Source organism: Pelodiscus sinensis, chromosome 8 (genome assembly GCF_049634645.1).
Source record: "Pelodiscus sinensis isolate JC-2024 chromosome 8, ASM4963464v1, whole genome shotgun sequence".
NCBI lineage: Eukaryota > Metazoa > Chordata > Testudines > Trionychidae > Pelodiscus > Pelodiscus sinensis.
In genome coordinates, this window is record NC_134718.1 from 63,003,153 (window position 1) to 63,022,289 (window position 19,137).

Below are 19,137 nucleotides of genomic sequence, written 5' to 3' on the forward strand. Positions count from 1 at the left end.
TAACTCCCCTTATTTTGAAATAACAAGCAGAGCACCCATACTACCACGCCCACTATTTCGAAATAAAGGGCTGGTTATTTCAGAGTAATAACTCTTGCTTTACATGAGGAACAACACTAATTCTGACATAGATATTTCAAAATAGTAGCAGCTATTTCAGAATACAGTAAAACTCCAATTGTCTGGCATCCAGTGGTGCAGCACTCCTGATAGTCCAGCACCAACTGGAACTCAGAAGTGCTCCAGACGGCCGGACAATTGGAGCTCCTGTGAGCCTGACACATGCTCATTGGCCAGGAAAGGGAAAGGGAGGAGAGGGAAAGGGGATTATACCCCTGTGACGGGTCTGCCAGAACCCGCACTGTGGCTGGCCGGGGAGCAGGGAACAGCCCAAGCTGGCCTGTTGCCAGTGGCTGCACAGGGCTATCCCCGCCTCCCTGGAAAATGGCAGAGGGTTCACCCCTCGCTGCATCATTCCCCACCGCCCCCACGCCCCTGCAGACCCATCACAGCCCCCCGCCGGAGTACCTCCAGCTACTCTGGCATATCCGATAATCTGGCACCCCCTGGGTCCCAAGGGTGCCAGATTATTGGAAATCTACTGTAACTATTTCCCAGAGCCATTCAAACTAGCTACTCCCCAGTGCTTCCTGGGGCTCTAAGTCAAGGTAGAGCATCCACATTAATGTAGCCTGCCTCAGACTAATTTGGAAGCTTCCCTGTAGCATAGACATGCTATTTTGAAATTATTATCTTGGGAGTTATTTCAAAATAATTTCCTAGTGTAGACATGCCCCGGGAATTTAAATCAAGACGGTCTAAAGTCAGGTCAATTTCATATTGGACCTGTTTATTTCAATATGAGTGTGTGTCAAGTGGTTGGAAAAGAGTTTGTTAAAAACACCAAGAGCCAGTGTCTGAGGAGAATATAGCATCCATTTGTAAGTGCTGGAACTAGGGCTACTGCCCCTGGCTTGAAGTAGTAATAATACCCAAATACATAGTTTACATCTCAGTATCCCCATTATAAAATGTATTTCAGTACCACTTTATCCACCCATCAATGAAAGCAGCACAATGTCAAATTCTAGAGCAACGTTTCTCAAAGGGTACATCTACATTGCATTCCTCTTTCAAGATAGGAATACAAATGCAGCTGAGCAAAACTGCAAATGAAGCATGGATTTGAATTTTCAAAATACTCTATTTAAAAAAAAAACGCTGGAGTAAGGGTTATTTCGAAAGAAGGGTTTTCTCTCTAAATAACCACATCTGGACAGCATTTCTTTTTTTGAAATAGGGTTTTTCGAAAAAGTGGATGGACGCGATTATGCAAATGAAGCCCGGGAAATTCAAATCTGCGCTTCATTTGCAATTTCACTCAGCTGTATCTGCATTCCTCTCTCAAAAGAGGAATGCAATGTAGACATTCCCAAAGAAGGTCCACAGCCCACTTTGGGTAGGTCACCAGTGGGCCCACACCACTTTGTTTACCTAAAGGGTCTGTAGCCATAGAGCCTCATGGCTCCCATTGGCTCTGGTTCACTTACCTCAATATATGTAAAATTGAGGATTCTTACCTTTATATTACTTTGAATACCCCACCCATGACTGGTCAAGCCTAGTCTACTCCAATATTTCCAATAAAGGAATCAAATTCCACCAGTTCAAAAAAACTGATTTTACAATTAAAAGAAAAAGAAAAAGAGAGAGACTTGGATCCCAAACTTAACAGCAGCAGAGCTTGCTAAATATATTTTATTCTTCTAAATCTAAGAAGTATGTTATCAGTTAAAAATCAAGAAACACAGCATTAATATAGGGCAAAAAGCAAGTATTTAAAAGAACTCACTGATATAGTACTCTTGCACACTGCTTGTGTAGCCATACACTGCAGAGTATCCAAAAATGATGATCATGACAACATCTCTGCTGTTCAAATCTACTATATGTGCTGAGTGACCCTCCACAGCATACTGTTGGCCATGTACAAGTATTGCAGGAATTCTGGAACTCCATGTTTGACTGTTTATGCTGAAGATCCACAGCTCATCAGTGACATTCCCATTATTTGTTTCTATTTTGCCTCCATACATGTAGATGTCTTCCTATTAAATTAGAGGGGGGGAAAGGTGAAGTTAAATATGATCCCATCCAAGCTGCATTATTGGTACACCAGATATACAAGTTTTAAGTGAACAATCTCTTATAAACACTGAAACACAGTCTATGTTCATCAGTCCTGTTTCGAGACGGAGCCTTTTAAGCTAAAGCACTTATGATGTTAAAAGAATAATTCACAAGAAGGAACCCTAATAGAGTGAAAAAATAAGACAAACAAATTTCAAACATGAACATTTCAAAGAAAAATCTTGAGTGTGAAAACTTTCTAGAACATTACAGCTCTCTCTTCAGAATTCTGAAAGATTTTTCAAAATATCTCTGGAAATTCCAACTTTCTTTCCTGTCCCCTGCAGCATAATGACAGGCTATGATTATACTACGACTTGAGGGGGTTGATGTATAGTTCCCATAGATAGCCTCCTGCTAAGTCTCATCTGCAGTAGCATTGGCAGCGGCAGCGCAATTACAGGTTAGTCACCCTGACTATGTACCCACAGGGTGTGGATGGATGTGTGCTTGAGGCAGCTAGCCTATTCTACCTCTGCAGCCACCCCATTATTTTTTCATGCTAGTCCAATGTTTGCTGGACAGTCACATCTGAGATGAGGTTGTTGGGAAAATTGATGGTTTAACTGGTGATCTTTCTGGATTTTGTTAGTGATTACTTCACTGGAAATGGTATTTGAACCATGTGAATACTAAGCTAGCAAATTCAGAATGTAAGTACAAATCTTAAAAAACTTGTGTGTAATGAAAGTAGGTATTACAGATCATTAGCTATTATTTGAAAATACAATATATTAACATTTCAATTTTCACTACATATTGTTCTATTATTTATTCAGAACACAACATATACAGATCTAACCAACCACTATTCCAAAGCTTGCGAACAGTCTAATCATTAATAATAATTAAACCAAACATGGGTCGAATAAACCAACATTTATAACCCTAAACCAAAAAAATCTATAGCATTTATGGTGGTTAGAATTTTCTATCTAGATCCTACAATGTCAGGTTTTCAAAACTAGATATTATTCCCATGAAGTCTGATTTACAACTCAGAGTAAATCATTAAAGGAAATAAATGCTTTTAAAAAATTTTCCAGTGCATAATTATCTAAAGAATTAATGCTGATTACACCTGTAAGGGAAGAGAGAAGAAATCCTTTCCAGTTCCCAAATTATGCAGGTTTCTTGCACAGTATGAAGAACTATCAGATTGAAAATAGATTTTTTTTATAATGGATTACTTGCAAAAGAAGTTTTACATTAAGAATTATCCTTACATTTTCCTGTTTGCCACCAAGACATGGAGGCATGCAAGTTAATTTATGCTATCTTCCTTTTCCCACCCCCAACTTAGAGGTTAGTGGTGGAAGTGCAGTTTATAGCCATCTTAAGGCTTTGTGGTACCAGAATGGAGACCAAACTTGGCATGTGATCTCAAGTTATTACGAATGCACAATGAAAAGTTCTAAAGAGGAAAACTACAAAATTATATTGATTTTGAAAATAAGATGCCCTTTTTGATGCTATACTACATAGTCTATAAAGAGAACTGCATGGAGAAATCAAATATTTTAACAGTACCCTCAAAGAATACCACTCCTTATATATGAGTGGTAGTCATGCACATAATGAAATACAATAGGAGAGGTTGCAGACACTTAACTGTACTCTTATAATTGTTGTCCTCATTCTTTAGCAATCAGAAACATGAATGAAACTGTGCACGTACAATATTATTTTTGTTATTACAGTAAAACTCCATTAGTCCGGCATCCAATGCTCCGGGACTCCTGATGGTCTGGCACCATCAGGAACCCGGAAGTGCTGGGGTAGCCAGACAGGCTTCCCCCATTCAGCTGCTGCTGAAACTGACCAGCAGCTGAATCGGGGAAGCCAGGAGCAGAGCAGCTGGGGTGCTGCTGGGTTGGTCTTGTAGCTCTGCCCCGGGCTTCCTGGAATCAGCCGCTGATCTGTTTCAGCAGCGGCTGAATCAGGGACCCCTGGGGCAGAGCAGCTGGGGTCCTGCCGCGTTGGTGTAGCCAGACAGGAACCCCACTGTAACATCCATTTTTGCTTGCCTGGAGCATACAGGGTACACAGAGCAGAAGGCCCAGGCTGTGTGACCGTGAATGGCTGTAAACAGAGATATGCCAATTGCTGACCAAGAGGCTGCCAAGGAGTGTCCTTGACTCAAACCCATATTGATACGAACACACAGCCACCCGCGGGGGGAGGAATCTCTCGCACAGTAAAAAAATGTCTAGTACTCACAATTTAGTTCTCTCTCTTGCAAGTGTAAATTAATTTGAAACTTGCTTGTAATAACTGGCGCCACAAAACGGACCAGTACAATTTGGCATCTTAAGATAAGAAAGAGGATACAGGCCCCCACGGGTATATAGATGGGTCCAGCAGCGCATTTTCTCTGAGTGTCAATCTACCATCTATCTGCTGGTCGGGTTAGGTGTTTGATCTCCCGAGGTTCCAGAGGGGACGCCCACCTCATATTCGTCTTTCCTAGGAATTGAGAGACCGGCCCTGGCCTGACACGCTGGAGTCGAGAGGCACAGAAAGGGGTAAAAATTGTACCTGGATGTGGTCCTTTGTCTTAAGTGTACACATAGACTTAGAGCTCTTTAAAGATTAAGCTGTCACTTGGTACCATTATTTCTATTTTCTATCTTTATTTTCTTTGTAACCATTTTTAAAATCTGTATTTGTTAACAGTTAAGAAAGAGAGCAATAGCCATTGTAACCATATGCTTTTATAAGTCTTTTAATAAACCTGTAACTGTTTAAGCTTTAACCTGACTCCTTCAGTTGCTGTAATAGAACCAAGCACAATTTAAAAGAACTTCAGCCGGTCATAAAGGGACAGGCATAGGAAGAGCTTGGGCGTTTGGATCTGTGTCACTCCCAGGTGACAAGATCCGTTGGGGCACCTTTTCAGCCTTTCCTAGGCTGCCCGCTGCGAAGGAACTCTTGTGTTCTAGCAGCTAAAATCTAAGGTGTGACAAGCTCTTCCTATATAACGGGGCGTATGTTGGCCTGCTGGCCACCCTCTGCGATGGGACCCCGGTCCTAGCAGTAAAGACACGGACGTTAAACCTTTTCTCGGAAACATACACACACACACTGCCCTGACCGTCGGCTGACAGTTGGTCCCGCAGCCCCGAGGGACAGCGCTACGGGACCAACCGGGCAGTACCCCAGCTGCTCTGTCCCAGGCGTCCCCAAGAGCAGCTGGAGTGCTGCTCTATTGCAGGCATCCCCTGCAATAGAGCAGCTGCTCTATTGCAGGCATCCCCGATTCAGCTGCTGCTGAAACTGACCAGCAGCGGCTGAATCAGGGACGCCTGGGGCAGAGCCGGACTATGGTAAGGGGGGGCTCTGAGGGATCTGGGGTGGCATCGCCTCCCACCCCACTCCAGACCCCTCATAGCCCCCCATTCTGATAGTCCGTCATATCTGATAATCCGGCACCCCGGGTCCTAAAGGTGCCGGATTATCGGAAGTTTACTGTACTATTAAAGATTCCATGAGAAACTGAAATAAAAAGATGTTTTAAAGGTTTTGTTAACAAATGCAACAAATTTAAATAAGTGATCTGCTCAAACAGTCATTCAAGAAATTATTACTCCTTCCAAAGAAGAGAAGTCTGGAATATAAATTTACACAATTTTTGATTTCCTTAAGCTATCTTTCCCATGTTTTAAATAGTATTTCAAATTCAGGAAAAAAGCTGATAAGCTAACCACCTGGAGTTTAGAAATGAAATATTTAGGTTATTTTCATAGTCAATAAACTATAGCAGCAAACATGAGGTAAAAATTTCGTTGGATAGCTATTGAAAGAAACACAGTCTTTGAGAAAAAGGAGTTCAGATAACTGTTAAAAGGGCAATGTTAGCAACCCCCCTCTGAATTATCTGGTGCCCAAATAAAAACAGAAAAAGATGAATTAAACCATCTTGCTCTTACATTTCCAAGTGCCATATATCTTGACTGTAAAGAGATTAACAGGTGGTATGATATTATCATCAGACAGGTAAGATAAAACCTGTTCAACACATTGAAAAATCAGTTCATGTGGAAAGTAAATGGCTATACTTGAAAAGAAGGCATATAGTAGCATCCTCTCAGGAGGAATCCTCTTGTTCTGTTCCCTGTCTTCTGGGCTGTTTTTCTTGTCAAATATGGAGGAAACAAAGCTTTCTGGAAGTTAGATAAAACTTTTATAAGGAAAAAGTCTATTATGAAAGCCATTTTCAAAGCAATTAATTGCTTCAAACAACACTGACTAAGAATCGCAAACATTCAAAGCTTAATCTTCCGGTATAAAATACTTCACTGTTGAGACAATGCTAGACTTGGGTATGCCCATAGCAACTTAATAAGAAACACTGAAATGTTATCAATCTACTTGCCTTTGAATATCAAAGAGAAATCTTAGATCAGCAATCATTAACGCATGTATTTGTAGTAATAAAAATCAAGAGTAGATGCTAAGTGCATTTGTCTATATTTACCTGTATCTTATAAGAATTTTAACAAAGAAATCAGATTTTCCTGCAGATGTTAATTTCCTTTCGTGTCTTAATAGCCCTATATTATGTATGCAGATGATTCCGTTAACCTTAAAATCTAAAATGTAAATTATGGCAGGAGCTAATAATATTATTGATGTTGTCTTCAGCTTAATTACCTATGCTATAATGAACTGTCTTAACAGTCTGAATGGCTAATTGCCTTATGTTAATAAATACAACTAATTTACCTGTGTGTGCATAGGAAATAAAAGATTAGTTTTAAAGCAACAATCTGCACCACCTATTCTTCATGGGGAAAGGTCCTGCTGTGACAACTGCTGTCAAGAGCCTTCTCAGCTTGTTAGAAGATTATAAAGAAAAAGCTCCAAGCTCGATTCTTTTTTTATCTCGGGTCTGCCTAAACTTTAACAGGAAAGGTCTAAGCCACAAGACTCGGGATTTACCCTGGAATTCTCATGGAAGAATTTGAACATCAAATTTGAAACACTGTATCTGGACTGCCTACTGGATTATAAACTTTAAAAGCTATTCCAGAAAGACTTTTTCAAATAAAGCAGCTCACCGTTTCTGCTATGAAACTTTTCACATCTGTATGTATATTGATCTCAGTCACTGCAACTCTCATCTTTTTTCCTTTTATTATTAAAACATTTATAGTTTAATTTATAAAGGACTGGAACCTGCATAATTATAGGGCATCATCTACAACTCATATTGACCTTAGGATAGTAGGGTGGAAATTGTTGAAATCCCAGGGGAATTCCTCAAGGACCTCTTGCCCATAGGTCCAGATGATGAAGATTGCAGCCAGCCAGAGTAAGTCTAAGGTCCGACACTGGGTTCCCAAAGTACAAAGGACGCTACACCGGTATCTGTCAAATACAAGGGCTACGTCTAGACTGGCCCCTAATTCCGGAAAAGTCATGCAAAGCAGGTAAGTCAGAATAGGGAAATCCGCGGGGGATTTAAATATCCCCCGCGGGATTTAAATAAACATGTCCGCCGCTTTTTTTCCGGCTTGGGGAAAAGCCGGAAAAAAGCGTCTAGACTGGCGCGATCCTCTGGAATAAAGCCCTTTTCCGGAGGATCTCTTATTCCTTTCAAGTAGGAATAAGAGATCCTCCGGAAAAGGGCTTTATTCCAGAGGATCGCGCCAGTCTAGACGCTTTTTTCCGGCTTTTCCCCAAGCCGGAAAAAAAGCGGCGGACATGTTTATTTAAATCCCGCGGGGGATATTTAAATCCCCCGCGGATTTCCCTATTCTGACTTACCTGCTTTGCATGACTTTTCCGGAATTTGGGGCCAGTCTAGACATAGCCCCGTAGTTTATTTCTTGGAAGCTAATAGCTGTGCCCCATAAATGGCAGAACAATATAACAAAGAAGCGGCATATCTTACGTCCCTTCCTGCAAGCCTGGGACTCTGGACAGGCTGTGGACGAAGTGGGAGGTTGTCTCAGCTTCCGAGGTGCCAGTATCCAAAGCCCATCGGTGAAGTCCAATTTGCTAGGCACTGAGGCAGCCTTAAATGCAGTTTCCCTGCTCTGTTTGGCAGTTTGGAAATTTCCAGGGCTTACTCATTAGTGCTGATGTAGAGCTTAGCTGTTAGTTATTGATCTGGTTCTGATCTGGATCTTCTTGTCCTTTGGCCCTGTTTACATGATCAGTACGTTAAGGTAAACAGAATTGTTTATGCTTTCTTGCCCTTTATCCTTATTTCATACTTGTTCTTGCTATACTGGCAACAATGCTTATCTTAAGTGGTGTATGTTCCCAAAGACTTGCTTCTGGCTCATCAGATACAGGGAAAAGGGAAAAGTGGGGAAAGAATGCAGGCCTCACCACTCCTAAGCTAGCACGTACAAAGTTCTTCCGCAATTGACCACTACAAAGATGTTATCAATACAGTGAACTTAAAAGAGGGGCACTAGCCTATGAACGCTGAAAAAGCATTGTTCTAAGTCAGCCATGAAAAGTTGGCATACAGTGGGGTCATGTCAGTGGCACTGCTATAGGTACCCACTTGAACATATAAATCATCCCTGATATGAAATGATTGTGGGTGAGGACAAAGTCATAAAGTTCAGCTACCAGCTTTGCAATGACATCGTTGAGAATGCAGTGCCTGACATCAAAGGGCATATCTACACCAGGAATTTATTTTGAAATAACTTTTTTCAAAATAATAACTCCTGAAATAATAGTTTCAAAATAGCGTGCGCACACTACGGGGAAGCCTCAAAATTAATCCAAGGCAGGCTCTATTAATGTGGATGCGATCCCTCGACTTAGAGTCTCAGGAAGCACTGAGGAATAATTAGTTTGAATTACTAATTCAAGTAGTTATTTTGAAATAGTGGCACTGGAGCGTTCACACTACCATTATTTTGAAATTAGCATTATTCCTTGTAGAAAGCAGGAGTTATTATTTTGAAATAAACAGCCAATTATTTCAAAATAATGGCCTTTGTAGTATGGATGTTCCACTCGTTATTTCAAAATAAGGGGAGTTATAAGACCAAGGCAAATAGTCCATCTCATATGGAATGTTGGTGTAGAGACCTTCTACATCCATAGTGCCCAGGATGGTATTTTCTGAACAATTACCAATGGATTCTAGTTTCCTCAGGAAATCAGTCATGTCTCAAAGATAGCTAGGAGTGCTAGCAGCATAGGGCCTGAGAGGAGAGCCTACATATCCAGCCAATCCTGCTGTAAGAATGCCAATGCCTGAGATGATGGGGCATACAAGATTTCTCGGTTTATGGATTTGGGGTAGCAGAGAAAATACCCCTGGTCAGGGCTGTAGGGGTGTGTCTGTGTAGATTCATTCCTATGTTTCTTCAGGGAGTTTCTTGTGTAGATAGAATCGTTTCTTTTGGTATTAGTCAGTAGGATCAGAGGATAGTGGCCTATTCAATAGGGTGTTGGACATTTGCCCAGCAGCTTCCTGTTCGTAATTTGACTTATTTATGATGACAATGGCACCTTCTTTGTCAGCCTTTTGTGATGGGATGCAGTCACAGAAGACCCTTTGGGGCTGCTTCCCCGTATACTGATAAAGCCACTGACACTTGCCACCTTGCTCTCTGGGGCTTCTCACCACCCTGTTCTGCTGGGTCAGATCTCCTAGTCTCCCATAGCCAAGACACAGAGATGAAATCGCTGTCCCTGCTCCCCAAATGCAGACTTCAAGTCTGAGGAGAATGCAGTTTCACGCACAGCATCCAGGAAATCCACTCTCCAAATGGGATCAGAACCCCAAATAAATCATTCAGGCAAGCCCCCTTTGACAATGAAAGGAGGATGTACACATTGATTGCTACCCCAGGTAACAATTATTTACACCAGGTTTGATAGTAAATAAGTGATTTATTAAGTACAAACAGTAGGATTTAAGTGGTAACAACTGAAAACAGACACACAGCAAAGTAAATTATAAATTTAAAATAACAGAAAACATGTAGCTAGTTCAAACACATTAAAGCTTATTGCAAACTTACCCTTAAACTTTTCTTATTTCAGATAAACCTCCAAGCCAGGGAAAATCTTTTTCCCCAGGGGTCCCGGAGTCTTTGGTTTATTCTCTCAGGAGTGTCATGCCGGCCAAAAACCAAGAAAACTTTGCATGTTAAATAGCCTTCCATTTGGGAATTTTTTGTTTCTACATTCTCCCCTTCAACGGAAAATTACCTGGTCAGACCCTACCATTCAGGGTTGTCATATGTCTTCCTAAGACCAACCACTGCTTAGACTTAAAGAATAAAGGAGATTGTTTATAGGTGATTACCCAGAGTTAGTGCACAGCTGGGCACTTTTGAAAACGACACCGTTTCTCTTTTAAAAAGCCTCCAATTATTAAATGTTGCATTTGACATTATGTCTAATATCCAACAAAGAAGGGATTGAACTTTCCTCCAAAAGTCAACATATTAAACAGAAAACAAAAATCTTCAGAAACTCATGAAATAGAAAGCATGCTTCAATATAACTTAACATACTTTAATACAGTCCCTACGAACAAAGCTGTCATTCCACACAAAATGGAAATGAAATTGACTTCATTATGAAATACCATAGCTATCACTAAAAAACAGTTGAATAATCCATGAATTAAATCTCAAGAAATATCCACTTTTAAAAAAATAGGTTATCCATGTTTTCAACATTTTCACTAGGACAGTATTAAAGTATCTGAGGTATTACCTACTTAAAACAATTTTAATTCCATAAAAGAAAGTAAAGTGAAAGATAAATCATAATTAGTTTTGTGGAACTAATAGCTACAACATTATTTTAATATTTTGGCTAACCACAAACCCACATTTCTGAAGAAAAATTCTTACTGAATTTCACTGATATGATATGTAAAGTTGACATTCGCTTACAGAGTAGTTGTATTTTGATTCTACATCATGGTTATAGACACTACATGCCGCCGCCACCACTGCATTATACCAATTTTCTCATATGCTTTAACAAGCATGAATATGATTCAAAAAATATTAGCACCCAAGAAAATCACAGATAGATATTAAAACTAGTGCTCCCTGATGCGATGAAATATACTATCACAAATCTCCTCACAAATTAATATTTCCTCACACATCACATCAATTACTTTTTACTGAATGACAAATTACTCCATTAAAAAAAACTATTCTGCGACACTAGCTTATGTGTACCTAAGATACCTATTATATGTATTTTGTGGATTCCAAAAATTCCAATTATTAACACAACATGTAAATTAATTACTTTCATTAGATGCATACTGTGATGGTTTTAATATTCTTCCTATACACATATGAAAGCACTTGATATTTGTTTTATTCTGTTCTATTTTTTTAATTTTCAATCTCATAGATGAATAATTTACTTAATATTTTTAAATGTTTGCTCTCAATGCTCAAAAGAAAGAATTGTACTTCCCTATTCTCTACCCCCTTAAGCAGCAAATAAGGATCAGAAAAAAAGCAATGTGACTTTTAATTTGTCAAACATTCTCTGAATCATTGCATGGAGACACGCACTAGAGAGATACTGAAATTACTATAAAAGACAAAATGATCAATTATATAAATCTCCTAACCTTGCACTGTGCTCACTCAGCAGACCTAATATTGATGAATGACATATGATTGGAGGAACAAAGTATTTTTAGAAGTGTCAGTTATGAAGTAAAGTTGTACAATCTGTCATTAGCTCTTGTTAATACCTCTGACATCACAAGGAAATGGCGCAAAGGTTAGCGTGCCGGGATGGTAAATGGAAAGGAAATAAGAAACTTTATTTTTTGTAGAACTCCCTTCACTATTCACGTTACCAACGGGTAACAAAATTTAGACTCAATGTTTTAGTTGATGTAATTCACATCACAGAAAATCAATTATTACTTAAAAATGAGTATACATACCACTCCATAATATTAAGTATTAGATCTCTATTCTAGTAGTTTTAAAAATATTGGGAATCTCAGTAAATAAATTGAAGGGCTATTGTTTTTTAATTGACCTATTAATTGAAAATAAAGCTGTCTCATTGAAATGCATCCAAAAATAATAAAAACACTGAAAACTATGTTTTTCTAGTTCTGGAAGACAAAATTTTGCTTTCAGGAACAGACATGTTGTGTCTTCTGTTTTGACCAGGAGATTGTTTTTAGCTGTTTGCCCCTATTTTCTTGTCTAGATGCTTCAATTTCCTGCTATGAAGAGGGGAAGAGACTCTGTCGGCTGTATATTTATAGATAAACAAGACCACTCTCTGCTAAACCTCTATAATTATGCTTCCAGCCAAGAAGATTCTGATACAGAGATGAAGCCTAGAGTGCATAGTTCACCAATCCACTTGTTACCATAAACTCAGCACAATGGCTACAATACTGGTCTCTATTCTAATCATCTCCACATGACTACAGAGGCCTATAAACAGAAACCAGGAGTCCTACAACAAGGACAAGAGTTCTCCTCTCTCAGCCAGGGAATAGCAGGTAGAAGGAACCACAGTGTCCCCCCTACTACTACCTTTATCCTGACATGATATGGATGACCAATTCATTCTGTGTCTTGTACACAGGGTTTGGATGTATGCAGTCTGGATAAAACTTCTGCTAAGTTAATACTGGTAGGTTTGGCAGAGGTGATATCCCTTAGCCATGGGAGACTGCACATCTTTATCATCTCAGACTCTGAATTTGGTAATCTTTCTGGTCCTCATTTGCTTCTGGATATCCAGAAAATTGCAGTGATCTTTTATCTTTATGTACTCTTGGCCAACATTTTTCTTCCAGATTCATAAATGTTATCCATCTTTTATTACCTCTCACTGGATTACGCCAATGTACTCTCTATGGGTGTGTCTAGACTACATGCCTCCTTCGACGGAGGCATGTAGATTAGCCAGATCGGAAGAGGGAAATGAAGCCGCGATTAAAATAATCGCGGCTTCATTTAAATTTAAATGGCTGCCCCGATCTGCTGATCAGCTGTTTGTCGGCAGATCGGGGCAGTCTGGACGCGACGCGCCGACAAAGAAGCCTTTCTTCATCGGCACAGGTAAACCTGGTTTCACGAGGCTTACCTGTGCCGATGAAGAAAGGCTTCTTTGTCGGCGCGTCGCGTCCAGACTGCCCCGATCTGCCGACAAACAGCTGATCGGCAGATCGGGGCAGCCATTTAAATTTAAATGAAGCCGCGATTATTTTAATCGCGGCTTCATTTCCCTCTTCCGATCTGGCTAATCTACATGCCTCCGTCGAAGGAGGCATGTAGTCTAGACACACCCTATGAGGCTGCACGTTGAGACCACTGAAACACCAGCTAGTGCAGAGCGTGGCTTCCTACTTAACAACTGATGTGTCTCATCAGTAAGGTTAGGATTTTGTCATGTTTATTTTTAGTAAAAGTGAAGGACAGGTCATTGGCAAGAAAGAAAAATACATGGAAATGGTGACCCATCTGTGACTTTTACTAAAAGTATCTGACAAAATGGGGAACTGAGGTACCCTATAGCTGCCTTGCGGCAGGTGCTATGGTAATCTCAGAGCTGCAAGGTCCCCAAACCACAGCTTGGGCATTGGACCTGCAAGGGCCCCAACCACCTGTGGCTCAGAGAGGTGGGGAGCCTCCATCTACAGCAGCTAGATGCTATGAGATACAGCTGCTATCTGCAATTCTAGGGCTCCCACTCCACATGCAGCAACTGGGAGTTGCTGAGTTCCCCCACCATCCATGGTGGCTTAGAGCTCTGGGGTACTTCCACACCCATGGTTGGGAATAGTAGGAGCGCCTAACCCTGCAGCAAGTGGGTGTTATGGGAGCTCCCCACTACCTTTGATTCTGGGGGTCCTCCAGTTCTCCAGCAGCCAGGAGCTACAGGATATCCCACCACCCACAGCAACCAGGAGCTCAGAGGCTCCCCCTGCTACCCATAGAGCCCAGGAGCAGTATTACCCCACAGCTCCCTGCCCCCACCGGCAGCAGGAGGCCCTGCATTTCCTTGCCACCACAGTCTGAAGTCATGGAGTCTATGACTTCCGCAACCTATGCTACTAAACTATAGCCTTCAGCATCCAATGCCCTCCACATTACTCTGACTTAAAATGTCAAGTGTTAGTTTTGCTTATACAAACCTAAATTAATTGAATCCTAAATATCTCAATAGGTTACATTTCACTTCATGAGATATTGTGGCAGGCGTGATGCAAACAGAAAGGAACTGGAGGGAGAACATATTAAGCAAGGCATCTCTTTGACCCTTAACTAGAAGAATGAATGGAGGGATGTGCTGCATGTGTCCATTCCATTACTGGTATTTGTGCCCCAAGCACAACTAGCAGAAATGTTTCCATTAACAGTATCCATTGGGTCGATTTTAGCAGTCTGGGCACTTATCTCATGATCTCAGTATAAGGGCCTGCCAACCTTTGATTTCTTCTTACCCACCAAAGAAGGGATGGAGAGAGGGTTTTGCAATGGATGTGGTGATGTTGCATCCAATGTTCTTTATGAAATTATGCTTATGAGTAGGAATATGATACAACTTGAATATACTTTCACCAAAACACTTCATGTAACATACTTTAAATAGTTATAATCTGCTAAATGTGTATTCTTTTTTGTGTGCATGTATCATTTCTGCATTTGAAATTGGAAATATGAAGTATAAATCTGTTTAATAATCTAGACATGCTAACTGAGGGCCATTGGTAGTCTTCAAGAAGCTTAATTGCTCAGTACTCAGGTCAATGATCTTGCTTTTCCTGTAAGCCTGAGCTATGGTGGGTCCTGCCAAGACACGTCACCAGGTCACCTGATGCTGCATCTCATTTTGGATGCTATCCACTGGAGGTGTGTAAAGCTTAAACTGAACACAAATGATGCCCACCTTTGGCAATAGGTATATAAAGGTGGGAAATCAAAAAATAGGGGTGGTGTCCAGACTCCAGGACATCCCTGTTTATCATCTTACACAGCAGTGTTATTTCATAAGTGATATTATTCTGAAATAATACAGTCTGCGTCTACCCTGCAAGCAGTCATTTTGACATAATGTCAAAATAATGTCAAGCTGGAGGACTTCTTACTCCGACTCCTGTAACCCTCATTTTACGAGGAGTAAGGGAAGAAGAGTGCTCACTCTCGGACTTCCTGCTGCATAGACAGTGCCAAAAGCCAAAATAAGCTCTGTTGATCTTAAGCTACACAATTGACTTAGCTCAATTTGTGTAATTTATTTCAGCTTAGCCCTGCTGTGTAGATGTACCCTATGATGGTTGCAGCAACCACCTGGAAATGAACATTAAGAAGGATTGAGCCCAAGTTGGGAAGGAGCTTGTAAACAGAGGGACACAATGAAAAAAGACAAACTGACAAATCAGCTACATAGAACTTTTATTTATGCTAAAATTCGACATGTTGTGAATGGGCCTTAATCGAGATGATAATTATCTTACACATTACAAAGATAGCCTCCACACCTTTTGATATTCATAGTGACCACAGATTACCACTTATCTGACTGTTACAGCAAGCAATTTCCTCCTTCCTTGTCACTCCTCTGCCCCTCGCCTCCACCTTCTGTTCTATATACTGATTTGTCAGTTTGTCTTTTTTCATTGTATCTGTCTGTTATATAATGGTCATGCCCAGGGCTCGTCGAACCGTGGCAAGCCCCACTCGCCAGCCACGCTGTCCGGCGATCTGCACATGCACAGATTGTTCTGCACACGCGCAGATCGCTCAAACCCGGCTCTTCCGGATTGCAATCTACTCGCCACAGGCGAGTAGATTGCATTATTTGTCGAGCCCTGGTCATGCCAATTCATTTTCAGAATATGATCTGAAGAAGTGAGTCTGCCCCACGAAAGCTCATCACCTAAAAAACTATCTTGATAGTCTTTTAAGTGTTATATAACTGCTTTTTTTTGTTTTACCGAGATCAGACTAACACGGCTACCTCTCTGTGACTATATATATTTTTGTTATCCTCTAAGGTGTCACAGGACTACTTGTTTTTAAGGTTACAGATTAACACGGATACCCCTCTGAGATTCTTTAAATAGGAAACATGTAAGCTTTGACAAGACTAAGTATAGCTACCAGAAAGAGACAGGATCTCTGATCTGGGGGTATACAGTCTCCAGACCCTTTAGGAACCTGATCACAATGTCACGGGGAGAAAAAAAGCAAATGGTTGTCAAGCATGGGATGAAAAGCTAATACGGCTGTCAGGTACACAATAAGCATGGAAAGGACAAGCCCCTGTTATCCCAAAAAGACTAGATAGTCCAGGATAAGTTTCTTAGAGGTTGCAGTAGCGAGACTCATCATCGTGAACACCAGGTGGACAATCTGTTCCATTTTGCTGGGGAAATGTATTTTATTTGATATTGGTGGGAGGGAGGCCAGGATTTGCCAGAGAGTTTTTAAGGGGCCACTCTGGGTTGGCCTGTTAAAGAGTAAGACCACCCAATTCAGAAGTTCTTGGTAAGGCCAGTGGTCATCCATTATCCTTGGGCTCTCCCCATGCATCACTATGGCCTCATTTGGAGAGGATGATGAGAAAACTAACAGCAGCTGGGGTGCCTCAATTGGTGCCTCAGTACTAGTCAGAATCCAATTTCTCTCTCATGGTTCTGTGCCATGCTCATGCCTTGCTCAGAACCTGAGTGCAGTTCTAGGGTGTCCCAGCACAATGCCTACAGTACCCTGGATTCCCAAGACAACTGAATAGAACCATCTAGAAGGGATCGCTTGTGATGATGAGAACACCCAGATTCTAGAACCACCACTGCATGGTGCCTCATGGTGCCTGCATGGTACCCGGAACCAGGAGGTGCTGATGAGCTGAGCACTGTAAATCAGTAGAAGTTGCCTGGAACAGCACGGTCATCTGCTTCAGTGCCAAGAACATGCTTCCTCCTTTGAATCAGATGAAGAAAGAGGAGTGCTGTGGTGACCAGGATGGGGCCACCTCACTGAGTGCCTGCAAAGTCCACCTGGAGTACCTCAGCGCTAACTTCCTCTTAGATAGCTAGCATGCTAATCTAGCCATAGGTGTCAACTCTCTGCCAGTTGGTAATAGCAAGTCTTGACCCTCTGGGGAGCCCAGGACCAGCAGAGACATAATGTCTCAAGTGGCTACAAATACTTCAGGTTTTGAGACACCATGAATAGCATGTTCTGGTCTTGGGGTAGTGTCATGGGATCTGCTGCACCAGTACTGTAGTCACTTCATGGTCTGGTGGTGAACAGGTGACCAACACAGGTCTCAGTCTGTCCCTGTGGCTTCTATCCTTTGGCTCCAGATATTTTTTTCTTCAATACCAGCATGGAACAACAGTGCCTGGGAGCTTGAGGATGCAAGTAGCTCAGTCCTTCTGGATATGCAGTTTAAATCTGGCAACAATCCTTCCTATGAACTTCCCCCAGAAACCTCAGGTAGCTCGAGTGCTGGTTGATCAATGGCACAGACCTGTTACATGCATTACAAGGTGTGAATTCTGGTAACTGGTGTGTGCGTTGGTATTGGGACTAAGGATGCTCCACTGTGTAAAATGGAATTGTCCTGTTTAAATTATCTAAAACTACTATAAAGTATCTAACAATTACTAAACTATTTACAGTGAACCCCAAATAGAGAACCAGTAAGGAAAGAGATTTCCTAAATTACCAATGTTCCAGCAACCATCAAAGGCAATAAGAAGGAAATGAAGGAATTTATACTGATGTTAAGAGTGAGCAACACAAGAGGGTGCTAGAGCTGACCCAACATATGCTCCTAAGGGAAAAAAATTCCAGCATTTGTACTTGGGAAGCGCAAACACCGACACTGGAATGAACACGTGCAAGCACTAGAAGAAGAACTAGTATTTGAATTGCATATATGTTAAATATATTGAAAGAAATAAAAAAACCAATTACATAGAAAAGTATTAACTATACATTACCTGCTTTAGGCCTCCTGGAAATGATTACCAAAACATTATACTAACAAACTAATAAGAATATAACAATGAACTGAATTTTGAAAAAAATCTCAGCCTTGTATAGCAAAAAACAAACTATCAACAATTGAGGTCTACTGACTTGATGAAAAACTTTTAATAAATCAGCTGTGTGCCAATAAGATACTTTTCTAACCTCTGTATTGTATGTCTGTGACAGTTCATTTATTTGGCTCTCAATCACTTCTGAGATACTGCATACAGGTTGCACCTCTAAAATCCAGGACTCTCTGGTCCAGCAACGTCCATGTTCCAGAAGGACCACGGATATTGCTGAAGCAAAGAGCCCCGGCTGGCTAGGTTCAGGTGCTGGGCTGGTGGTGGGGGGGCGCGGTACCAGTGGTATCAGAGCCAGTGTGGTGGGGAGCATAGCCCCACCTTTCAGCACAGCCCCGCCTTTGAGCACAGCCCCAGTGGCAGTGGGGAGTGCAGCCCAGAGGCAGCAGGGCTGGCAGGGAGCTGGCAGCACAGTTCCTGCCAGGCTGGCATAGCGGAGACCTGCTTAGGTCCCAGTGGTGTCAGACCAGGGAGGTCCCACCTGCAGATAAGAGAAGCCAGTTTGAAGATGTAACTGAAAGATGTGCAGAATTAAACCATGTGATTTGTGACTAAATCTTGCTGTCAGAGATTAATGTGAAAGTGAAAAAAGACCTTTGAAGCATCACTTAAGAGTTCTGAAGTAAGTATATTAGCTTCCATAAGTGTATGCATACATAAAATGGCTAGAATGAACCACATGATAAAATAATTTTGTCTAACTGATAGTAAAGTTAATGAAGAAACTACTTACTCCTTTTTTAATTCTAGGAAAAGCTCTTGATCATATCACTGAAACCATATTTGAAGAGTTATATGGGCTCAACATCGATAGCAACAAATAAGAACACAGCAATCAAGAGAATTAGCTTTCTCTGATAAAACCTTAGTTGGTAAATTAATAT

The 19,137-nt window shown here is 41.2% G+C and overlaps 1 protein-coding gene across 11 annotated transcripts in view; it reads right to left on the bottom strand.

Moving 5' to 3' along the window:
• The window catches only part of ATRNL1 (attractin like 1), a 1,022,331-nt gene that overhangs the window by 879,129 nt on the left and 124,065 nt on the right, over positions 1-19,137 (bottom strand). For all 11 annotated transcript variants that reach the window (XR_012905693.1, XR_012905692.1, XM_075935407.1 and 8 more), the window contains one exon: positions 1,853-2,108. Coding sequence is in view for 9 of the 11 variants with exons in the window: in XM_075935407.1 (XP_075791522.1) it covers positions 1,853-2,108 (256 nt within the window). In the remaining 2 variants the exon portion in view is untranslated. The remainder of the gene's footprint in view (positions 1-1,852; positions 2,109-19,137) is intronic.